General features: G+C 44.1%; 1 protein-coding gene across 5 annotated transcripts in view; it reads right to left on the reverse strand.

Annotated features, from left to right (window-relative positions):
* Positions 1 to 263: 263 nt before the first annotated feature.
* The window catches only part of Fer (FER tyrosine kinase), a 304,379-nt gene continuing 282,496 nt past the window's right edge, over positions 264 to 22,146 (reverse strand). For all 5 annotated transcript variants that reach the window (XM_060368266.1, XM_060368267.1, XM_060368264.1 and 2 more), the window contains 3 exons: positions 13,510 to 13,664; positions 9,228 to 9,350; positions 264 to 8,153 (listed from right to left, as the gene is read on the reverse strand). In XM_060368266.1, the coding sequence (XP_060224249.1) occupies positions 8,011 to 8,153; positions 9,228 to 9,350; positions 13,510 to 13,664 (421 nt within the window). In that variant the 3' untranslated portion in view covers positions 264 to 8,010. The remainder of the gene's footprint in view (positions 8,154 to 9,227; positions 9,351 to 13,509; positions 13,665 to 22,146) is intronic.

Genomic DNA, 22,146 nt, shown 5'->3' on the forward strand with positions numbered 1-22,146 from the left:
AAAACTCGGACTTGAACTACATTTCAGATTTGATTTCTAAACAGAAAGAGACCCTTTGACTGAAGCACACACCATCATCATCAGGACTTATGTGCTTAATTACAGAGAAACTCAAAGCTAATAATTTCTATGCAGTGCTACAAGCCTGAGGAGGCCAGTAACCATGGAAATGCCACTTTCACTTTCTTCTTCTTAGAGCATATTTATGTGATAGACGAAGAGAAATATAAACACGATGGAAAGATCAAACAGACACGGCACAGTTTGCTGTAAATATTTTACATTATTACAAGGACACAATAAAAAGAGGCTCTGCAAACCAGTGGATGGTGATTGGTCTCTGGTAAAAAGAAGGCTGTCCAAAAATGGTCATAATTTACAAAAATGATGACATTGTGTTTTATAAAAAATGTAGAAGGCAATTTTCACAACATTCTGTAATGTTAGCCAAAATTCAAAGTGTATTTCTTCTGAATGTAAAATCTAACAAATAAATACCGGTTAAATACAGATGTGAGATACAAATGGCCAAAGGTACTAACCAACCGCCTCACACACGTAGCTGTCGCCCACCCTCGGGGTCATTTACAAAGCCAGATAAGCCACCACAGACCTTGTTCATATGTTCTATACTTGTCCTTTTCAGAAGCACCCTTTTTCCAGTGTTTCTTTTATCTATTTCACAAATATATTATTTTAAAATAACAGCAAAAGAGTAAAGGTGCTTTAGCCTGACATTAAAATGGCTATACATCTGCACTGAAGAAAACCCCATCGTGCCTGGTTCACGATGCTGGTTACAGAAGGAACCTCTAGACCACAGGTAGCCAAGGGTGGCCCTGCTCCCTCACCACTGAGTTCATCTAGTAACAAACTGAGAATCAACTCAGAAAACCGCATTTCTGTACCTACTCTCTGTGGGCCTGTGCTGGGAAAATGGCAGCCTAACATGGCCTGGGCACCAGATGAGTATTTTGTTTCTGTGCTCAGTTTGCTTGGACTCCTGAAGAAGTCAGAGTGGCTTGGAGGTTTCTGACAGCTCACTTTTATTGTCTTGTACTTCCATGGATCTTTAAGCCTGATGCGGCTGCATAGTTACGCTTTCAGGGAGTTCTGGAATCTCTGATCACTCAACCAAAGCACCCAGACCAAACTAAGAAACTTACATACACACTCCAATGCAAAGTCAACAGGATGTGCTCCACCATTCACCCTCCCTGTCCCCGCTGCTCCACACTGAAACACAAACAGAAAACCTACAGGTATCTAGACATAAAAATCTATAGCTGTTTGACTAGAGAAGCTGATTCAACAGGCAGTCTCGGTGGTTTAGGAAGGAGGAGGAGGATGGAACTGTCCACATGGAGACCATCACAGGGTACATTTGGATAACAGACACTGTGATAATGAGGTGATATTCCAGCAGATGAAAGGTCTTTTCTGTCTTCTGGCCACTTTTGTCATGAATTGGAAATAAATGAGCTTCTGTTTGATTTGATCAGAACCACTTGATTGTGATGTATACCTACAGTGATCTGCTGAAGCTGGAGGATGCAGTCTTGTTGATGCTAAACAAAGAAGTGATCTCATTCTTTGGGATGCATTCACATTCTGTGTACCACGCATGTGAAAGGCCCAGGGCCAAAGGAGCGAAGGGAAATTCACTTCTTTGGGACTGTGTTGGTCTTCTGATTGCTGCTGCAGGAGAGCAGTTACAACTAGCATGGAGTGGGGTCCCGCAGCATGGCATGTCCAGGGTAAGTCCAGCTGTGCTTTGTGAGGAGCGACCTTGGTTCCTGCCCTGTATTTGCTTATGCTAGTTCGGCATTTCTTATGAGTTGTCAGGCAAGTCTTCCCCACCAAGGTCTTTGTAAGAGGAAAATTCTTAAGATGGTTTTTTTTTTTTTTTTTTTTTTTAAAAAGGCATGGACTGGCAAGCTGGGGGGAAAAAAAGGATGGTTTTCTTACACAGGGTATCCATAACAACAGCTGTCTGGTTCCCTCCTAGCCCCGAAGGTTTTGAATACGGGGCACTTGGAGACCTCAAGTCTCCAAGGCTCACTTTTTGCTCTGTGATGATTGTCAGGCACCTCGAACACCTCCAGGTGATTTGACGAGTGCTACATGAAGATAACAGGAACCAGAATTCGGAATCACATTTAACTTCCCTTTTCATACTTGGGTTCTTGCTGCTCTCACCAGGTGGTGGAGGTAAGTCACTGTTCTGTTGTGGGCACTGGTAGTTACAGGGCTTCCCACGAGGCATTTATAACCCACTTATTCAGATGCTACAGAAATTCCCAACAAACAGAAAGGGGGTAGTGTCTGGTTTTCTAGGAAGGGAGCTGCTTGGGGAAGCCAAGGAGGAGAGCTGATGTTTTCATACAGTGTTCTGGAGTATGTATTTAGGTAGACTGGCTTACTTTGAATGCAAGCCCTCACAATGCCCTCTTTCTTGAAGCTTTGGAAAATCTTTTAGCATGATGTAACTTGAACAACTTTTATTGTATATAGAGGATACAGAGTGTCTTATCCTAGACTTGTGTGTGGAAGAATCCGATGTCCAGGGCTTTTCTGTACAGAGTTCTGCTCCAGTATTGCTTTGGGGGGTGATCAGCTTACTAGTGCAAGACAACAGGGATGCTTTCAGCCTGGGCATGCTCGCTCACAGTCTTTCTGTCCTTCCAGAAAAAAAAAAAGTCCCCCAAACCTTTGCAGATAAGGCCACTCTCAGCACACTTGGCACCTGAGTTTCCTGTCTGCATACTGACTGTGTGCTTGGGCTTCATGGGGCTGCACATTCCTGGGGGCAGAGAAACCCCAGAAGACACTTGTGTTTATAAACCAGCGATGAAGGCTTTTCTGTTCTGGCAAAGCATTATGAAGCTGAGGATGAGAAAGGATCGTAGGCAGAAGCTAAGGCCAAGTGTGGAAAACTGCAACTCTGAGAGTTCCTGGATCTGATACAGCACATGAGGAGAACGTTGTTCTATGAGGTCTATTGACCTAGCACTCAGGTCCTCTGAGGAACACCGTGTGTCTTGCTGGTTTAACAGATGTCTGGGCACATAGTTCTGAAATGTTCTTCAATATTCTTGTTTGAGGATTCTGACAAGTTTGCTAGTAAGGAAGCTAAACCTGCCATGTTACAGCTTTTCATTAATAAATGAAACCTGGAAACAGTCATAGCAACTCCCCTGCAGTGCTGGCCACATTAGGTGTGTCATTACTCAGTTTACCTGTGCTTATGAAATGGGCGTGACTTCTACCTCTGCAGCTGTGCAGAGAAACAGTGGCTACTTCCTGAGACAGCATGGAACATAAGGCAGGCAGACAGGCCGACAGTCAACTGGGCCCTTCGAGGAGCCACTGTGGAGGCTTGAGGTGTGTTTTATTTGGTTCTGTCCAGCAGGAGGCTGTTCCCCAGTCTCCGAGGCTGGCTCTGTGGTGACAAACAAGGCTTGGGGCTTTTCAGTGGGTCTTGTTGCTGCTCTCACTGCCTCTGTCTGCTGGATGCCCACCCTCTTGCCCAGCTGTACCGGGCTCTGCCTCACAACGTTTCTTGAGACTATTTCTTCTCTCCCCCCAAGGTTCCTGGTGTAAGGTCAGAAAGCAGGGCAACTTTCCCAGCTTCCCTGCTGGTTTATTCCCTTCAAGAGTCCCGAGTAGGAGCACCCTCAGCAGATAACCCTAGGAACCATTTAGTTCCTGGTGGCCACAGGTACCACAAGATGATGTGCGCATGTTCTCATTTAGGAAACTTTAGCCCAGGTTAGGTCCTACCTAACCAAGATTTCTAATGAGATGTGAAAAGTCAGTGGCCTTTCACCTAAGGAGTTCTGGTAACAAGTACAAGTACAGAGCCTCGGCTACCCTTCTTCAAGACTGAGCACATGGGACCAAGTGGCTACTGCTACTGAGAGGCCCTGGCATTGGGATGAGCTCTTTGGGGCTGATGATCTTTTCTGTTTGTTTATTTATTTATTGTGGGAAGAGTCTGGCCTCCTGGCAGTTTCCTCAGACTTCCTGGTGACACTCTCAGTCTCTGTCCACATTCTCCACATGCTCCAAGGAACTGGCTCGCTTTGCCTCCCTGCAGCCTGCCTGGGCAGCTCATTGACGGGCCTCCTGCTCCCAGATCATTACTCCTGGCCAGTGTAAAGGGATGAAGAATTTCACAGCAGGCTTTTTCTTCTTCTTTCTGCTATCATCCCAGAATGTTCACACCTTGTCAGGATAGCACAGTGATTGTAATGCTACCACTGAATTTCATCTTTGAATTAGCAGAGGGCAGAGGGATGGTTTGTGGGGACAAGGGGTGCATTTCTCATACCAACTTAGGGCAGTGATAAATAGTTGATTCACTACCTGTATTAGAACACGATTTTCAAAGGGTCATTTTATGTGAGCTTAAGTCTGTCCTAACAGGGTGACTTTGCTGGCTTTTAAATCGAGGTGGTCTTATACAGAAATGAGTGACATTTTGGATTCTCAAAAAAGTACATACTCAGACTTGACATGAAACTAATAAACCCAAAACAATATAAATAAAATAAAAAAATCTAATAAAAGAATTCTGATGTGTATAGTAAATCAGTTAATAAGATGTAATACTTTATTTTGATATTAGGCTCTCGTGCCACTTCAACGATGGTTTTTCCTATCAAGCCTTTGATCCCATCTGCTGAAGACACTGACACATGAGGGAGACGTGTCTCTGCAGCTCTTTCTCAGCGGTGGTGCAGTTTTGCACGAGGGCTCTGATCTCCAGATAGGGAAGTCTGTCTTCCCCTGGCAATCACATCTATTGACTAGAGACAGGCGGAATGTTAGTGGCATGACAAATGGAGTGTGCTGGAAGGAAGAGGACTCAGGCACAACCCTCTTCGAGATGTCACTCCTGCTTCGAGGACTCGTGGCTGTGAGGGAGTGTACACACAGCATATTAAGATGATGTTCATGTACACCTGTACAACATCTGATGACCACGACACAACGGAGATCTGTACTGCCAGTTTGCTCACTCTGAGTCCTGGCATGGAGCACATATTGCAACTAAAATGCTTGCTTGTCAACACAGCCTTGGCACAGTGCTGTAGCTGGATGATGGAAACAGTGGCTAAAACAGAAACTTGGTTATTTTAGGAAATGAATATAATCTCAGTCATAAGATACTCCTGTTTCCTGTGAGACATACTCCACGCTATACTGATGGATGCTTGTGGGAAGATGGCCAGCTGTGAATGAGGAACCAATTGTACTGTCCCTGTTAAGTCTTGGAAAAAGGAGAAAGTATCACATGGAACTTCCCCTTGTTGACCTGGTAGCAGGATAGGCTGAAAGAAAGCCTAGTAACGCTTTATCATCTTCCTAAGAAAATGGCTTTGAGAGGAAAGCATAGGTCACATGAAACACACCAAGCATGAATGCTACTGTGACAGACAAGTTTTCTATCTCTGGAAAACAGTGAACTCGCCCTTTCTCATGAAGGCTTCTTGGTGACTCAAGGCAGAAAAATGCAGAAGGAAAGTCAGCCAGCTTCTGCTTACCAGTCTTCTCCTTCGTGCCCAGTGAGGAAAGCTCGGGGCAGGGCTACGAGGGCTCCACTAGGAAAATGAAGATTCGTGACCAGGCTCAGGGGCAGCCACATCACTGTTAGTTTGGGGTACCACTGTTTACTATTATTATTATTTTTTCAACTATAGGAGTCATAGAATTTTGTGCATTTCTGCAGCCTCTTTTCCCTAAATCAACTTGCAAATCAGAACTGTATTTATATGTGCACTTTCTGGGTATGGATTAGCCTCCTAAAGTACATAATTCCAATAATTATCAGTGACAGAAGGGATGAATAAATTATGCTTCAAGCATAACAAAATTAACAGTAAGAATGTTTTGCATAAGCTTTCCTTAATGCGTGTGCCTATGTTAAATTTAATATTCTATACGACTGACATGATCCTGAAAGGCTCCCGATGAGTTAATCTTAAACTATACCTCTGCCTGCTCTGGGACAAAGAATAAAATAGAATTTAAATGCTGCAGATGTCACGATGTTTTGAAAAGCCTTTTTAATTTAAGCAAAGAGTTATGATGTGAATTGCAAATCCTAACAGCTTAGATAAGTGAAATATCAATGCCATGGTTCTCTTTCCACCAGGACACACAAGGATTATACTTCTGGTCTTGTCCCGGATTGGAGCCAAGCTTCCCGTCACTTGCTGGGAGCATAGTGCTGAGTGGGGAGATGCTGTTTTGTCTCTTTCAGAGACAGTGTATTATAGACAGAGTCACTTGGAAATCCTGAAAGGGAACGTCTTATCTCCTTCTGAGGGCTGGCAGACGCCTGCAGAGCATGGCACCCTGTACTTGGGCTGCAGTGGTGTTAGCCATTGAAGGGGAGCTCTGCCTGACCCGAGGGAGAGCTGTGCGGATAGGGAGGTTGCTTTGCATGCACTGGTGCGGGCAGGCTCATTACGCCTTTACTTCACTCGGCATGTATGAATCATTAACCATGTATAAAATTATAAAGTTAGCAATAAAAATTAGCAGTGAGGCTGAAATGATAGCTAGGAATCCTCGTTAAGGTGTGATCTACATTCTACCCTGCCGGGGCGGGAGGAACTCCACACCTCAGGAGCTTCAGCAAATAGCCTGAGTCACTGCGAAGGTGACGTCTGTCTGGACACAGGGCTGAGACTCAGTGAAGACTCCCGGAAACAATGATCCCGAGACAACTGTGACAGATCACGGGGAAGTTCCCTGCACGCAGGTAAGATTCAGTTCAACAAATCCTAGTTTAACTGGCATACATCTGACACACAGGGGACACCTTTAACAGTGGCCTTGCAGAGCTGTGAGCTATCAGTAGATTTCCAGGTAGTGGCTTTGGGGGAAAAGAGGAGATGGAGGTGGTGGGTGTCCTTAGGGATTGTCTTCATTAACAATGATTTGACTTCTGGCCCATTAATTTCATTCATAAGCAACCATGCCCTTCAGTAGACACATGTGGATATGTTTGTGAATGTGAGTCATGGACTCTGAAGGTCCAGAAACTGGCACGAATAAAGGGGATGCCATTCTGGGATTGTCCCCCAGGATGAAGATGCACAATTAGAATCATGCTGCTCCTTCTGTGGACCGTAGATCTTTAGGGAAGTTTCCACTGGGCTCTGTGAGCTCCTGAAACACTTCTCAGACCTTGTTAGGGAATTCAGACCATTGTGTTATAAGCTGTATGTCAGGGAGGAAGGCTACTTGTTTTCTTCTCCTCGTTGCACACTGGCTAGCTGTTCCTTTCCCAACTTGTCCTCCTGATCACCTGCTCCTCTGTCCCCTTCTCCTCTGTATGCCCTGGAGAAGCAGCTGCCTCTATACTGTGTGCCCTCTGGGATGTTTCCACGCACCATTTTTGGCAGCCTGAACCAAGGAGGTAAAAGACAAAATAACCCAGGAGCATGATGTTCTCACCGGGCTTGTTCTGACAGGAGAGAGAAGAAAAACCCTAGGAGGTCCAAGTAATTCCCAATATATGATTATATTTATAGGTACAATCTTGCCTTGGCAGAGTAGAAAGCCAACTGTGGTGGGAATGTGTCCTGCAAGCATGAGTTACCAATGCTGTTTATAGCACCAACTGAGGAGGGCCTGTGGCAGAGGAGAGCAGCCCACGGCTAGGCCTGACATAGAAAACCTTGGAAGAATATCAGTGGTCCTAGGCATGAAGAGATAGATCTTTTATCTTCTCAGTTAGGCCTGTGCTTTTTTTCTCTCTACAGTGGCTTCAAATCGTAGGGCTACTGTGGTTAGCTAATATGGCCCTGGGAAGGACTATTTATTTCTTGAATAAATTTGCCTTTAACATACTTTAAAAACCCAGTTAATTAAAAAAAAAAAACACAAAACAAAAAACCAAAAACCATAACCTTCAAAGATGTTTGCAGTAAGGTGGTATAAAATCAGGGCAGCTGAGGACAGAGGCCTGCAGGTGGAGGCTGGCTCCGCCTGGTACTATGTGAATCTCTTCTTGATGACAGTGAGCTCTTTGTGAAGGTCACTGAACTTAGGGCGGTTTTCAGGCTTGTAATCCCAGCACTTCATCATGATTTTAGAAATCTCCTCTGGACAGTTCTGTGGGGCTGACATCCGGTATCCTGAAGATTCAAGAGAAGAGAACTCAGGAAGGGAATACGCTATAACACCCACACGGGGAATCATGCTGTTTGCAAACGTTAGTACCTTATGTAGTAACTGGGATAGAAACAGACCCCTGTCAGCGTTGTGTGTACCTCCGTAAATGATGCGGAACACACAATTACAGACAGCCACGTAGTCTTCAGCAAGTCTCAAGTAAGCTGTAGCATATACAAGTGCACATTTTAATTGTTCTGAGAATTAGCTTCCAGAATCATCAGGTGAAGACAAAGCCTGGAGATGGGGGCCTGTACACTCACTCAGCAGTGAGCTGAGAAAGAACCATTTCCATTCCTCACAGGCTTCTGTCTGGCAGTGTTGGGGTCCTGTACTGTCAGGCAGGCCACCCCGACACTCAGGCGCCCCAGGCAGGCTGGCCACAGAGTGGAGGCTAGGGCAACATTCCTTCTGTTGGAAGCTGTGTCCTACACGTGTGTGCGGAGGGCAGTAGCCAGCCAGCCACCCCGTCTCCATCTGGAGGACCATGGTCTTCCTTCAGATTACCTTCTCAGCATTCCTGCTGGAAACCGGAAGCATTTCCACCTGGAGGATTGCGGGGATTTGTCTGGTGTGACATACAGCACACTCTAAGGCAGTCTACCTTCTTTCACCTCAGACAAGCAGGGTAAAGTGCAGTTCTCTTTATGTGCTGAGAGCCCTGCAGACATACCCGACCCTTTCTTACTGTGGTACAGTAGGGTTGGTGTGCATGTGGTTCACACTTGGGAACTTGTAGAGTTAAATTGCAAAAGAAAAGGGTGCTTTAAATAAACTCCCAGTTGTCTTGCCATGTTCCCAGCTACCTCAGCTACATGCCACCTACGAGACACGGGTTGGACAGGCTTGCAAGTGTTTGCTTTTGTTCTGTAGGCGCCACAGCACCCACAGTATTCGGAAGTAGCCTTCTCTAACATCTTTCCTCCTTATTATGTCCCAAACAGCACTGTAACTCTTCCCTCCCAAATCTGGCCCAGACAGGCCACGGGCACTGCTGTGGTAGGACATGAACGTGGAGCACCGAGGCCTCGGCCTACCTCTCTCCACTTGTTCTCGTGCTTGCTGGTTCGTCATTCCAGGGTATGGACAGACTCCTAGGCTGAATGTCTCCCAGAGGAGGATGCCAAAGCTCCACACGTCACTTTCAGAACTGTATCTCCCTGAGAGGGAGAAAATGGTGATAAAAGGTGAGTCAGTGGGACGAGAAGACAGTGGCTCTCTGAGCAGCACTCTCAGGCTCCTGTGGCTCAGCTTCTACAGGAGGGCCACAGCCACATCCCATTCTTGGCGCTCGTCATTCCAGGCCCAGCAGTGTCAACAATTAGATGGAGCTTCAGGAGGCTAGTTCAGTTAAAAGAGCTATAAAACAATTCTCCCCTTCCCCAACAACAAAAATTCGGCCACCATACAGGCTTATCTCCCTTGTAATAGCTGGATGGGATAGTTGGTTTGAATATACATAAAAATACAAATTTGCACACATCAGTGCCTAGAAGATCAAATAAGTTGGATTTCTACAATTTGGTCTTCTGCCTACATCCTTTTTTTTTCCCAGTAAAATTACAAAACAAACTTAAAGCAATAAGGAAGGTTTTTTAACTTCAAATTATTTTCCTTACCACTGTTTACAGATATTCTTACATGCTTAAAGGTCTCATTTCCCCACTGATAGTTACTTTTGCAGAAAATACATTTCTCTGTGTGGTTTGAATAGATTGGAAATTAAAATAGCTGGCTGATAAAAAAAAAATAGAACTTCTTCAAATTACATGGTACCTTGTTTTGTCAAAATATCTGGGTGCACCTGTTTTACTGAGCTACATGAACTGAACTCTGAGAAATTTTTTTGGTCCCCTTCAGCAGAAACAAGGAGATAAAAATCCTACCCATGATGCCTTCTGGAGGTAGATATGCAATCAGGGAGGAGCAGCAGAATCATCCCTCCCAGTCTCCAGGACAGTATGTACTTCTGAGTCTTGTCTAACACATGGCATATGCTGTCACCACTAAACACCTGCAGTAATGGTGAAGGCTTTGCCCTGCCTGTCTCATGTGGCCTAGGCTGGCCTTCAACTCCAGATCCTACCTGAACCTCTCCAGTGCTGGCTTACAGCAATGTGTTGCCTGAATCACAACATTTTCTATCCATCTGCTACTCAAGGATTTATGAATGCCACTCCTAGAAAATTGTTCCTCTAAAGTGGACGGGCCTCTTCCACTCTGGAAGAGAGGAAAGTGGCCAGAGCGGCTGCCTATGCTGGGACGGGCACTCAGTCTGGGGCACTTGCTGATGATCAGCTCCAGCTGGGGAATTAGCTTCTTGCTTACCCCAGACATAGTTATGGGTGTTTCCCGAGCTGTTGGGGAGGAGAGTTACTCTTCTCACACATCATGTCTTTTCATGAAACCCAATCAGTGGCTGAGGTTAAGGCTAATTTGTAAGAAGTTATGTCGATGTACACCTTACCCTGTAAAATACTGTGTGGGGAGATCAAGACAGGCACTTTGTAACCAGATCCCACTTCAGAGCCTCTGTAACCTCCCTGACCTTTAACCTGGGTCCTTTCAACATTGCAGAGTAAGTCTGAGCCAGCAATGTGCTGCTCTTTGACTTGTCTGAGCCGCTCAGCCCCCTGGAGAAGAGGAACTACAATTGACGTAAGCATAGAGTAGGAGATGTCTTGCCCAGGCCAGAAGCTAACAATATAACTAAGCAGAAAATCCCGTGTCCCTCTCAATCCTGAGTCTCTGTAGTTACAGCTTATAACTGTAAGTTATTCCTGCTTAGTTATGCTGTTGGCTTCACCATCATCTCCAAACAAGCAGGTGGCAACTGGTTAACTTGTTAAATGATTGAGATAATTACAACACTTCTCCAATTTCCCAGTTTCCTCTACCCAATCCTTTCCATATTCTCCTCCCCACTCTTTCAAATTTATAGCCTCTTTTTTCACCAACTGTCATCACACACATGCTTATATGTATATACGTATATATTTAAATGTAACCTGTTTAGTCCCTATACTGTTACTTATATATGTGTTTTCAGTGGAGACCAGATGACAATGGACAACCAACTGATGTGCTCTTCCCTGGGGAAGACCCCTTCTTCCACTCCCTGCTAGAAAACTTTGTCAGTAACTGATAAATAGATGACTGTTTCTTAGCTGAAGATCAGTCCTACCTTTTCTTTATAAACCTAGTATTTTTGTTGAAAACTGAACTGAGGGTGGAAGAGATACAAGCCATACAGTCTACATATACTATCATTTATTTGTGGGGGAGTGTAGTGGTTTGAATGTGAAATGTCCCCTATAGGCTGATCGGTGTGATCAGTTGGTCCCCAAGAGGTTGGGATGTTGGGAAGGTAAGGAAGCCTTGCTGGAGGAAGCAGGTCACTGGGGACAGGTGCTGATGCCCTATGCTCTGGCCTTACTTCCTTTTCATTCTCTGTTTCTTGCTGCCATGCTTTTCCTGCCACAACAGACTATGACCATCTGGAAACAGAAACCAGAAATCCACTCCTCTTCCCTTAAGCTGCTGTCAGGGCATCCTACCAGATCGAGGAAAAGGTAATGAAGAGAGATAGTTACAACCACATGGCTCAGAAGTCTGAGAACAAGAGGAGAGCATGGCAAGAATATCTGTGCCTGGAAAGAGAAATTAGGTAGCTAAAGACAGGTGTGGGTTAGGGACCCTTTAATATTGCCTGATTCTTTAAAGACGTTTTAAGTTAACACTAATGGCACAACTTAATCCAATAGGCCTAAGTCAAAGCTTCCAGAATTTTGTTGAAGAGAAAATTGTTTTTATCTCCCTGACCTCTTCTTCATGTAAGATCTGAGTAGAATTTCAGCAGCCTGAGGCAAGAGTGAAGGAAGGCAGCAGTAGAGAAGAAAGGGCTCCTGGATATGAAGTAAGTAAATCTAGAAGTGTAACAAGAAATTAAGAACTTTCATGAGATAATTGACCCTCCCCACTTGTTTAAAAAAAACAAGACAAAACAAAAAACCAACCAAACGACAAGGCTCTGAAGCCAATCTTTCATAATATAAATCTGTAGACCCTGAGGCTGTGTCCTTCTCAGGAACTTCCTCCTGGACTGGACAGTACATACTCAACTGTGCTGTCACCTCCCTCTATAGACTCTTTCTCATCACCTAAATTCTTCTGAATCTTACAAAATCAAAGGCAGTTAAAAAAAGAAGTCCCTAAGTGTCAGCCAAAGATCTTCCTACTTGTCTTTTTAACTTAAACACTTTATGTCTGTCTGGTCCACATAGCTGTAGTTAGTCCTTAATTCGGACATTTTTTCGTGAGGCTGGTGTTCACTAGAGCGCACTGCGATCAGAGGCAGAGATTTACCTGCCATAAACAGTTAGTCACAAGGGTTTTTACAAACATTTTGCAAGTAAAGAAAACCTCTGTGGAGATACAAGTGTTACAGTCTTATCTTTCATCTAGTAGTATATCCATAAGGTAAGCACCCACTTCAGAGAAGAAGCCTGTGGGCAGTGACAGGGATCCCACTGGACTCTAAGGCTGGCTTACAGTCCCTAGAAAGCTCACAGCTCCCTGTTGCTGGCACCAGGCATCTGACTCCGTGTCAACAGGTTTCCAAGCCAGTTATACTCAAATAATTACCTAGTGGCTCCTCAGGAAATGACACTAGTTTGGGCTATTGGGTGTATAAAATATCCATGTATAAAATTCTGTACTAACCACAACAGCCACAGGGGACAACTGTGGGATAGCATGGACTAACTCCCATGTGTTGTCCTGACTTGCTCACAATAGAGCTACTTAAAAATTTTCAGTGGAAAAAAAGAAAAAGAAAAAACAACCAAACAAAAGCAAAACAAAACAAAACAAAAACACAAAAATCTCCACTTATATAATAAACCTTGGGCAATGAGATGGGTGGGTATTTTTTTTTTTTTTTTAAATAAGTTCCAGAGACAGAGGCTGAGACCAGGATCTTGCAGAGTGACAAACTGAAGACTCGACTATGTCTAACCTTAGATGAGATTGATGGATCAGTTACAGGCTATTCAAACCAACGGCCCCAGCCCGGCAATACCTGATGTATGGCCATGGCGGTGCCCATTTTTGGAACAATAGGAATTCTTAGATGTGTAGTCACGGTCATTTACCTTTTTAGCCCAGCCGTCTTGCATCTGTGAGCACGTTTGTCGTGCCTAAGAGCATGGGAAGGACATTTACACCCGCTCTGTGTTGCTCTACCCAAACCATGCCTGTGTGCTCTGTATTGGTGCAGGCCACCCTTACTCTCAGGGGGAAACCAGAGTCTGTTCTTACCATAGTTAAGAGCTTCCGGCGCTGTCCATTTAATGGGGATCTGCTTTAAGCCAGAAGATGAATATACTCCACCATCTTCTTGCCGTGACATTCCAAAATCACTGATTTTTAGCATATTATTATCACCAACCAGGCAGTTTCGTGCAGCCAGGTCCCTAGGTTATAACAAGATACAGAAAACACCCATTAAAACAAGTTGAAAGCTGCTTTCACATTTATGACTCCCGCACTTCGCATTTTCACATCTGCAGTGTATTTATAATGAGGTTAAGAACGCTTGTGAATTACCAGGCTCCCTATCAATTCTGTCACAGGTAAAAATCACCCAGGAGAACATTTGCATATGGAGCAGGCCACATGCTAGTTTTCTAGGCACCACATAGATTTCCATTTAAATAGAAAAATGCAGATTCTCCGTTAGAAGAGAAAGTCACGGGAGAGGCTAAGAGTCCGCCATCTGTTGACTAGCTTCCCGAGGGGGCACTGCCCAAGAGCTGCTAAGATAATGGACTGCTGTGCACAAACGTGACTCGGTCACATCTGCTGCTCGGGACCTGCAGTGTGGCTAGTGTGACTGGGAAATGGAAGTTGCATTTTGTATACTTTTGGTTTATTTTTATTGTTTAAGTAGTGGCATGTGACTATAGCAAGAGACCATCCCCAGAGCTTCCCAAAGGACAGGAAAGGCTGAGGTGGTGAGGAGGTGGGAAACTCTTCTGCACTCAGGACAGGCAAAACTCTACACAGCTTCTTGGCTTTCTCTATCCCTCTCTGTTCTACTTTACTCATTGGGGCTGTATCATATGGCTAACAGAGCAAAGTCTAGTGAGGAGATGCAGCAACCAGATTTATACATAAAGGAAGTCATGAGTGTGTGTACCACCATATGACATGATTTAAGCTGTGCGGATATAAAGAGGGAAGTGTAGGTTAGTTAGGCTTCTGAAGGCCTCTTTGATAACTGGTATTTAATCCAAGACCCAAAGGAAGGGTGTGTGTCAATGATGGTTTCCTCCTAACACCATTTTCTTCCTCCTTAGTAAAACAACCCGGAATTTAGCTGAATGTTTGCTAAATTGTTTAAAATGTGAAGCTTCCATGTGTCCCCTGCAGGTAAGGTTCAGCTGTGCTGGTCAGTGAAATGGCAGCATAAGAACTGCCTACAGTGTGTCTGGGCAATTGTCTCTCCCTCTCTCTTCTGCTAGCCTGAACATGGACATGATAAGCAGGAAGCTGTGAGCAGAGGAACCACAATGAGAGCAGCGGGAAACCAAGGAGCCTGGGATTACTTTTGAGTATAGGGGGTTTCCAGACATGTTCTGTGATTTGGATTTGCTATATGAGAATGCTTATGCTATTTAAGTGTTTCATTTAAGTGTGTGTGTGTGTGTGTGTGTGCGCGCGCACGTGCGCACGCGTGTATCTAAGCAGTAAATATAATGGTAAACTTGGATGTTGGTATAATGTTCTTGTGGAATGTCTAAAATTTACCCTTGTTCATTCAAATGCTGATTTCTCTACCCCACTATCCGGTTTCAATCCCAACATTGCTTTGTGATGCTTATTTTAACTATCTCCTGTCTCAAGTTTATATAAACATGCCACCATTTGTTCTCTGTATTGTCAATAAAACAACTAGCCACAGTGGTGAGCAATGGAGAGAATAGGGTGGGACATCCTGTTCTGGAGGAGAGGAAAAGGAAGCGAGTGGGTGAGTAGGAGAGCAAAGATCAGCAGGTGAGGACTTCAAACCACAAGGAGAGATGAACCGGACCTAAGATATGACTAAAAGCAAGTATAATGGGTGAAATCTGAATGGGAGGAAACTCTGTGGGCTTGAAGGTTTAGGATGGAGTAACTATTGCCCAGCACTGTGCTCTAGGTTAACTAAATAAACCCCTGTCTCTGTGTGATGATTTAGGTATGCAGCTGGTTCAGGAATAACTGCTGCTTAACTAAAAGATAAACCAATGATAAATATTAATAATCAACAACACTTGGTTTGAGAGATCTATCAGGGGTCTGAGTGGAGGAGGGAGTAAGTAGTAGATATACCTATTCTGAGGTCACAGAGAGGTCTAAGAGACAGCTCTGGCTTTTGGACAGCATTTGAAGGTTTGCGATTGGAAAATACATGCACTGCCAATGTAGAGAGAAGAAAGGTGTCATGCAAAGATGAGGCGCCATGACACACTATGGTTTAAGAAAAGGGCAAAGAAACACTAAAGAGGCATCAGAGGGCAGAGGGAACCATACTTCTCTGTTAGTGAGGTCAGCATTTCATGGAGGAGCACTGAGCAGTGAGAGACTATGGGGAACACGAGGTTGGACTGTTAGCTGGCCACTGGATTTCTCAACTGAATTGGGACAAGGGGAATTTTAGACAATCAGTGGCTATAATAAAACTGTGGCCACAGGGGACAAAGAGGGGGAGAAAAAGTAGTTGAAACCTCTGTTGAGCATATTCTGTAGGTTTCAGGTTATTGTGTAATTCAGATGCTGATTTCTGTATCCCCATATCTGGTTGCAATCCTTGTTCTGAGAATCTCCTGTTTCAGTTCTGTGTAAACACTGCTCCCCAGTTGTCCCCTGATAGGCCAATAAAAGTTTACAGATAATCCCTGAGCAGGGGAGAGAATAGGGCTGGACTTCCTGCCAGCCAGGGCAGGAGGAGTTAGAGGAGGAAGTAAGAGATTGAGCCATGGGGCAGGTTCAAGAGACATCAGGATATTTAGCTGGAGCAGGAAAAGCTACAAAATGCATGCATTTCTGGGATGCATGATAGAGGAAAAACCAGATTAGCTTAGAGGGTTAATAATAGATTAGTAACTGTAGAGTCTTAATTATTTGTGTGATAGTTGGGTTAAGAGAGGAACTGAGAAACAGTTTTATATATGTTAAAAACAAAAACAAAAAAAAACCCTTAACATTTTCTGTAAAGACTCAGAGAAGTAGAGAGTACACAGAGGGCTTCAGTACAAGGGAACGCCCCACCCCATGTGGAGCCTTGGAGATGTGCATGTGTGTGTGTGTGCAGCATGGGATGTGAAGGGGAGGAGGGCTAATGCAGGAGGGGAAAGTAACCATCAAAGATGTGAAGCTCTTGAAAAGCACAGGTGAATCCTGTCAACTCCTGCATTCTCCTTAGATTCCTAATGTCTGGACAAGTATGAGGCACAAAGTAGGTGCTCAAAAAACACCTCATGAATGGATATCTTATTTAAATGTTCCAGGCTGAAGGCATCCTTCTAGTTTTACATTTTAAATTATTTTCTTCTGAGTAAATAGCTGGTTTCATTCTGAGGTGATTTTTATATATTTGTCTTTGGAACACATACATAAGAATTAATTTTTGAACTGAGTCATACTTAAAGTTGTTTTTGAAGTGAGGGCTCACTGGGCCCTGCCTGGCTGTGAACTCATTTGATCTTCCTGTCCCAGCATCCCAAGGACTGTGGTTCCAGGCATGCGCTATCACAATAGGTGAGTCTAATTGGTATTTTTTTTTTTTCCAATGCAGTTTATTCAGGAACCTTGAACAATCATCTGACCCTGGGTAAAGCCAGCCCACAGCTTAAATAGCCTCTGGGTAGCCAACCCAGGCGTGCCACGGGGGCAATGCAGATAGGTCCACATACATGGAAGCAAGCCAGATCCTCAGCCTTAGTCAAATGTGGAATTGTTTGTGACAGAGAGCACTCACCATCGGGAAGGTGGAAGGCAGAAACCAGCTCCATCTTTAAGGCATAGCATTCCGCAGCTCTCTACAGTTCCCCCTTTTTGTTTTAGACGCATCAGGCAAGAGTAGAGGTCTGATCTCTGATATTAGAAATAAATTGGGACTTTGTACTGATGTTCATTTAAGTGTCATCTACCCAAAGAGCATCAGACCCGTCCGATACCTTTTTCTCAGAGGCGGGACCTGGGGCATCAACCCGCATGCAGTCAGACATGCTCTTCTCTGGGTCCAAAGCGGCTGACCCTGAGTGCAGTGCTTAGCCTCGCATCCTGAACGTAACATTTTAGCTTTTTATGGTATCCAACCATGCTTGGGGAGAATGTCCTGCTTCAATGGCTGTAAAGGCCTGAATGATACCAGGCCATAGTAGAGGACAATGCAGCCACTTTTTATGTGAACTGACAGACTAAGATCAGAAAGGAGAGGAGAACCTCCCCTATTAGTGGACTTGGGGAGTGGCATGCAAGCAGAGGGAGGAGGGAGGGTGGGATTGGGAGGGGAGGAGGGAGGGGCTTATGGGGGGATGCAGAATGAATAAAGTGTAATTGATGAAAAAATTTTAAAAAAAAGGGAAAAAATAATTTAAGAAGCTTAAATGACTTTCAAAAGTAGAGGAAAACATGGAGTTAGTCAATTGGCATGGAGCACGTCTCGCCCCTGGGGGCAATGGTCTCCTGAACCTACTCAGACCTCGGACACCACCACTGCTAGTTCTAATTGGTATTGTTAGCAATGGACACATAAACATCCCACCATCGACACCGTTTCCTTACAGTATTCAACTAACTTTGCAATCAATAATAATTATGATCAGAGGAATAATATTTTCTCCTTTCAGTAGGGAACGTGGCTGGTCAGCCCCACAGCCATTCACAGAGACACGCGCAGCACTTTGCTTTGCTGATTTGCTGGGACTAGTTTTATTCACTGGATCAAGCCTCACAATGGAGAAGCATGGAGGAAGCCCAAGTTAAAAACTGAATCTGACTCACTGCCCAGCTTTTAAATGTGGCAGCTCACCACGCACTCCCACTGGTTCACTGCCAAAGGAAGTGACAGTCAGGCGCTGGCTTACATAATTCCTTTATCTGTAGACAGCTGTCAGCCATGTTGTCTTAGGAACTCCAGGCCCTACCAAGGGTACAGTTCTGCTACCTAAGTGGCCTTGGAACATTCAGCTATATTTTACTTATTTGACAAATATAACTTGGCAGGATTAGGAGGGGTAGTGTTTATAAACTAGCAGCATACAATAAATACAGCATCAACTCTTTCAATGAGCTACTGTTATTTTTTTTGTTTATAGGTTAGCACTGTTACTGTTGAAGGTACTGCTGTCAGAAGAGGCCCAGAACAACATATGTAAGTCATTTCTAGAACAAGTCAATATGAGTATGTCACGATGACAAAGGAAACGGGCAGTGCCTGGAAACATGACTGCGAGGGAGACTGTGGAGCGCGCTTGCAGAAATAGTCAGCAATGTCTGCATACTCTCACAGGGTTTGCCATGTTCCTGAATTACAGAAAGAATAAAAATGTTCAGTCTCTCATCAGGGTGAAGGCCTGGCTCATGTGTTTTTGGAGGTGAGTCATTTCTGCAGTGCATCCCGCTGTATTCTAACCTTGCTTATGAGGAGGGATCCAGAGAGGTGCCGGCGCTTGCCGGCTGACCAGGTTCAAGCCAGGCCATCTGTTCCTCACTGCATTGCATTTCATGACTCCCCTCCTTTTCTTTTCACCTCTTCTGTGGGGGAGGTGGAAATGGTTTTTAGTACCTCCCTAACAATAGTCAAATACAAATCTGTTTCAGGAACCAAGGGATGATCTGTGGGAGATCTTCAAGAGGCTGTGGCTGTATTCAATTCAGAGCATCTAGTTCGAACGTCACGTCTTCTTTGAAGAGGAGAGACAACACAGTATTTTAAGTTCCGGATCCAGAGAGTCTTCAAAACCTACATCTGGAGCTTTGTTCTCTCCTGGCCGAAAGATCAGAATGCATGCACCTGCTGATTGTAACTAAGACTCCAGGAGAGCTAGTTGAACAACAGAGTTTTCAAGACCCATGCATGTGCATTCCAGAGTATGAGAAGCCTTGGAAAGACCATACAGGAGCGCCCTCCCCCTTCTGTTGCTCTCCAATTCTCTTACAGTTTTCCCCAAAGCAGGAACAGAGTGGGCAACCGACCTAGAAATGAAAACTGCAACAGAAGCTCTGTCTTTGAACCCAGAGAAATGGGGCAAAGTGAAACCTACGAGCTAGAATGTAGGAAAATGAGAAGAACTAGAACTTGCCGGATCCCCGTGCGCACACCTCAGCTGAAGCCCTGAGCTACTGTTTGGTGGGGCACACATATACACTCATTTAGATGGCTCAGCTAACATTTAAACCACCATAAGGTCTAAGGTTAATGGACAGGGTTGCCTTAACAGCAGTCAAAAGCAGAGATTTAGTCTGGACCTAACAAAGTTTTGTGGTAATGATTTTGCTCTGCAGCATGCTATGTCAGGGACTCCAATTCTACACACACAAAATCAAGACTGCAGTTCAAATTGCATAATGGTCAAAACTTTTAAGTGTTTGAGGGCTGGTAGTTCATTTGGTAGCAGGTAAACTCAGCATGCTGTGAAGGCCTTAGGTTCATTCAGCAGTCCACCCAGCCTCAAGTGACCAATTCTAGATTCTAAAGGTAAGGGGAAATGTATCAACAAATGCCAATCTTGTGACAGCCAAATGACAGAATTAGGAAAACAAAGCTTCATGGCAACCGTTAAGATAAAATACCCTTACACAGAAAGGCAAGAATTCTTAGCAGATATTTATAAATATTTAAAAAACAGAAATATTACAACTTGAACATACAATACTAGAAAAAACCAAAAACAAAACCTTGACAGGTCAGTAGTGGACTAGTCACAACATTCAGTATACTCAAAGACAAACACAAAAGAGCCAAACTGAACAACAGAAAGAAAACAGAAAAATGTGGATAGGGTTTCAGGAAATAGTAAAGTAATAACCAAAACATGCAAGTTATTTGGGAGTCAGGAACCAGAAAATAATATGCAAAGGTCAAAACACATGAGTAGACAAACACAAGAATGAAGCAGAAGTTTTGTTTGTTCTTGTACACAGTCAAGAACGTCTATGATGTCATCCATACCTGGCTCCTACGTCAGGCTGAGAGCCTGGGGCTAGAGAAGCCCACAGGGGAGCCAGATCCTAACTACCTGTCATTTATCCACGGCCCTCATCGGAAAACCTTTCTGAAGTAGACGGCAACCAACACAAAGACCCATAAGTGGCCAAGGTGCAGAGAAAAACAGATTGTGGAATACTCAGCCCCAAGTGGGGCATCTTTATCACAGCCCTTCTCCCAAAACTCAGGGATCTTTGGAGAAGAGGGGTAGGAAGAGTGTAAATCCAGAGGCAGTGAATGACTACAAGGAAATACACACACCCCTTTGTGAACTCAAGATAAACATCAAACAAATACCCAAACACATCAACAAGTGTGGAAATATATGGAAAAAAATTAAAATCTTAACAGCTGATAGGGACAATGACATTGAATAAAAATGATTCAAATGATTTTGCAGATTTCTCAAACAATGGTGGACAGAGACATTTTAATTTGCTACGTTAGGAATTTCTTAAATTGACTCACAGCCTTCATGTTCTATTAATATATTAGCAGGTACATTTGTCAACTCAGCATATTCCATAGAGATAAGGAAAGACATTGTTAGATAAGAAAAACTACAAAAATACATTGATAGCAGATCTACTTTACTAGAAATGCTAGACATATAAGGCCAAAGAAAAATACTGAGGGGTGGGGGAAAGAAACATGGAGATACAAAGAAAAGAAACACTATTATTTTTCACCTTTGTTTTCTATAATAAGTCTGAATGGTGAAGCCAAACACAATGCTGCTAACTTATCAGGGTTTCAATGTGTGTGTGGGAATGTTAAACATGGGCTGGCAAGAAGATGGCTCAGTGATAATGGCACTGACCTAGTCTGATCCCCGAGATGCACACAGTTAATCTAGTGAGTAGTTAAGGGCAGGATAGAACATTTGGTGGGAGCAAAAAATGCATATATAAGGCATCAACAGTCTGGATGGGGTAAACCCCACTGCACTTTTCCTATAATGGGTGGCCCTCTTCTCAGCAGCAGAGGAAGGTCTGCACGGGGCTTCCTGCTCTGCGGAATAGCAGCTTTTGGAGATACCTTTTATGAGGTACTACCTGACAGCTGCTGGAAAACACACCCAAGCCCTTTCCTAACACAGGTAGGTGCTGGAGAACCACTGGTGGACAAGAAGAGAAACTAGTTGGACAAGTGCAACTGCAAACTCTATGCATTATTTTCTAGTCCTTATAAAAGCCACAGTAGTTACAGAGAGCTGAAAGACCTCAGAATCAAACACATAATCATAACAGCTCCAAAGGGGAGAGGGCCCCTTTTTGTATTCAACTACTGCAGTTAATCTGGGAGTCTCAAAGCTTTATGAAATGGGTTCTTTCTCTGACTAGTCAGAGAAAATAGTCAGTGTGACCTGTTTTCCACCATTTGTGGACTACACTGACAGGAATACTGACTCTCTGGAGAGGTTATCTCTAGGGGAGGTTTTAAATAACTATTATGGTTAAATGTCTTAATAGTTTAGTGTAGGTGAAGAGGAGAAGTATTAAAGCCCCAATGAAGAGAAAATGTATAACTCCCTTTAGTTCGCAGACATGCTGAATTTCAAAGGCTAGTATAACAGACGAGTCTTAGGCACACGGGTTAGAAGCCTGCAGCTATTGGAGGCTGCAGTGAACAGCACTGCAAGGACCATCTCTCCAGGTAACTGCAGCACACATGGCAACGACTTCTACTCCTAAAAGACA

This window comes from Meriones unguiculatus, chromosome 15 (assembly GCF_030254825.1).
Source record: "Meriones unguiculatus strain TT.TT164.6M chromosome 15, Bangor_MerUng_6.1, whole genome shotgun sequence".
In the NCBI taxonomy this organism is placed as follows: Eukaryota; Metazoa; Chordata; class Mammalia; order Rodentia; family Muridae; genus Meriones; species Meriones unguiculatus.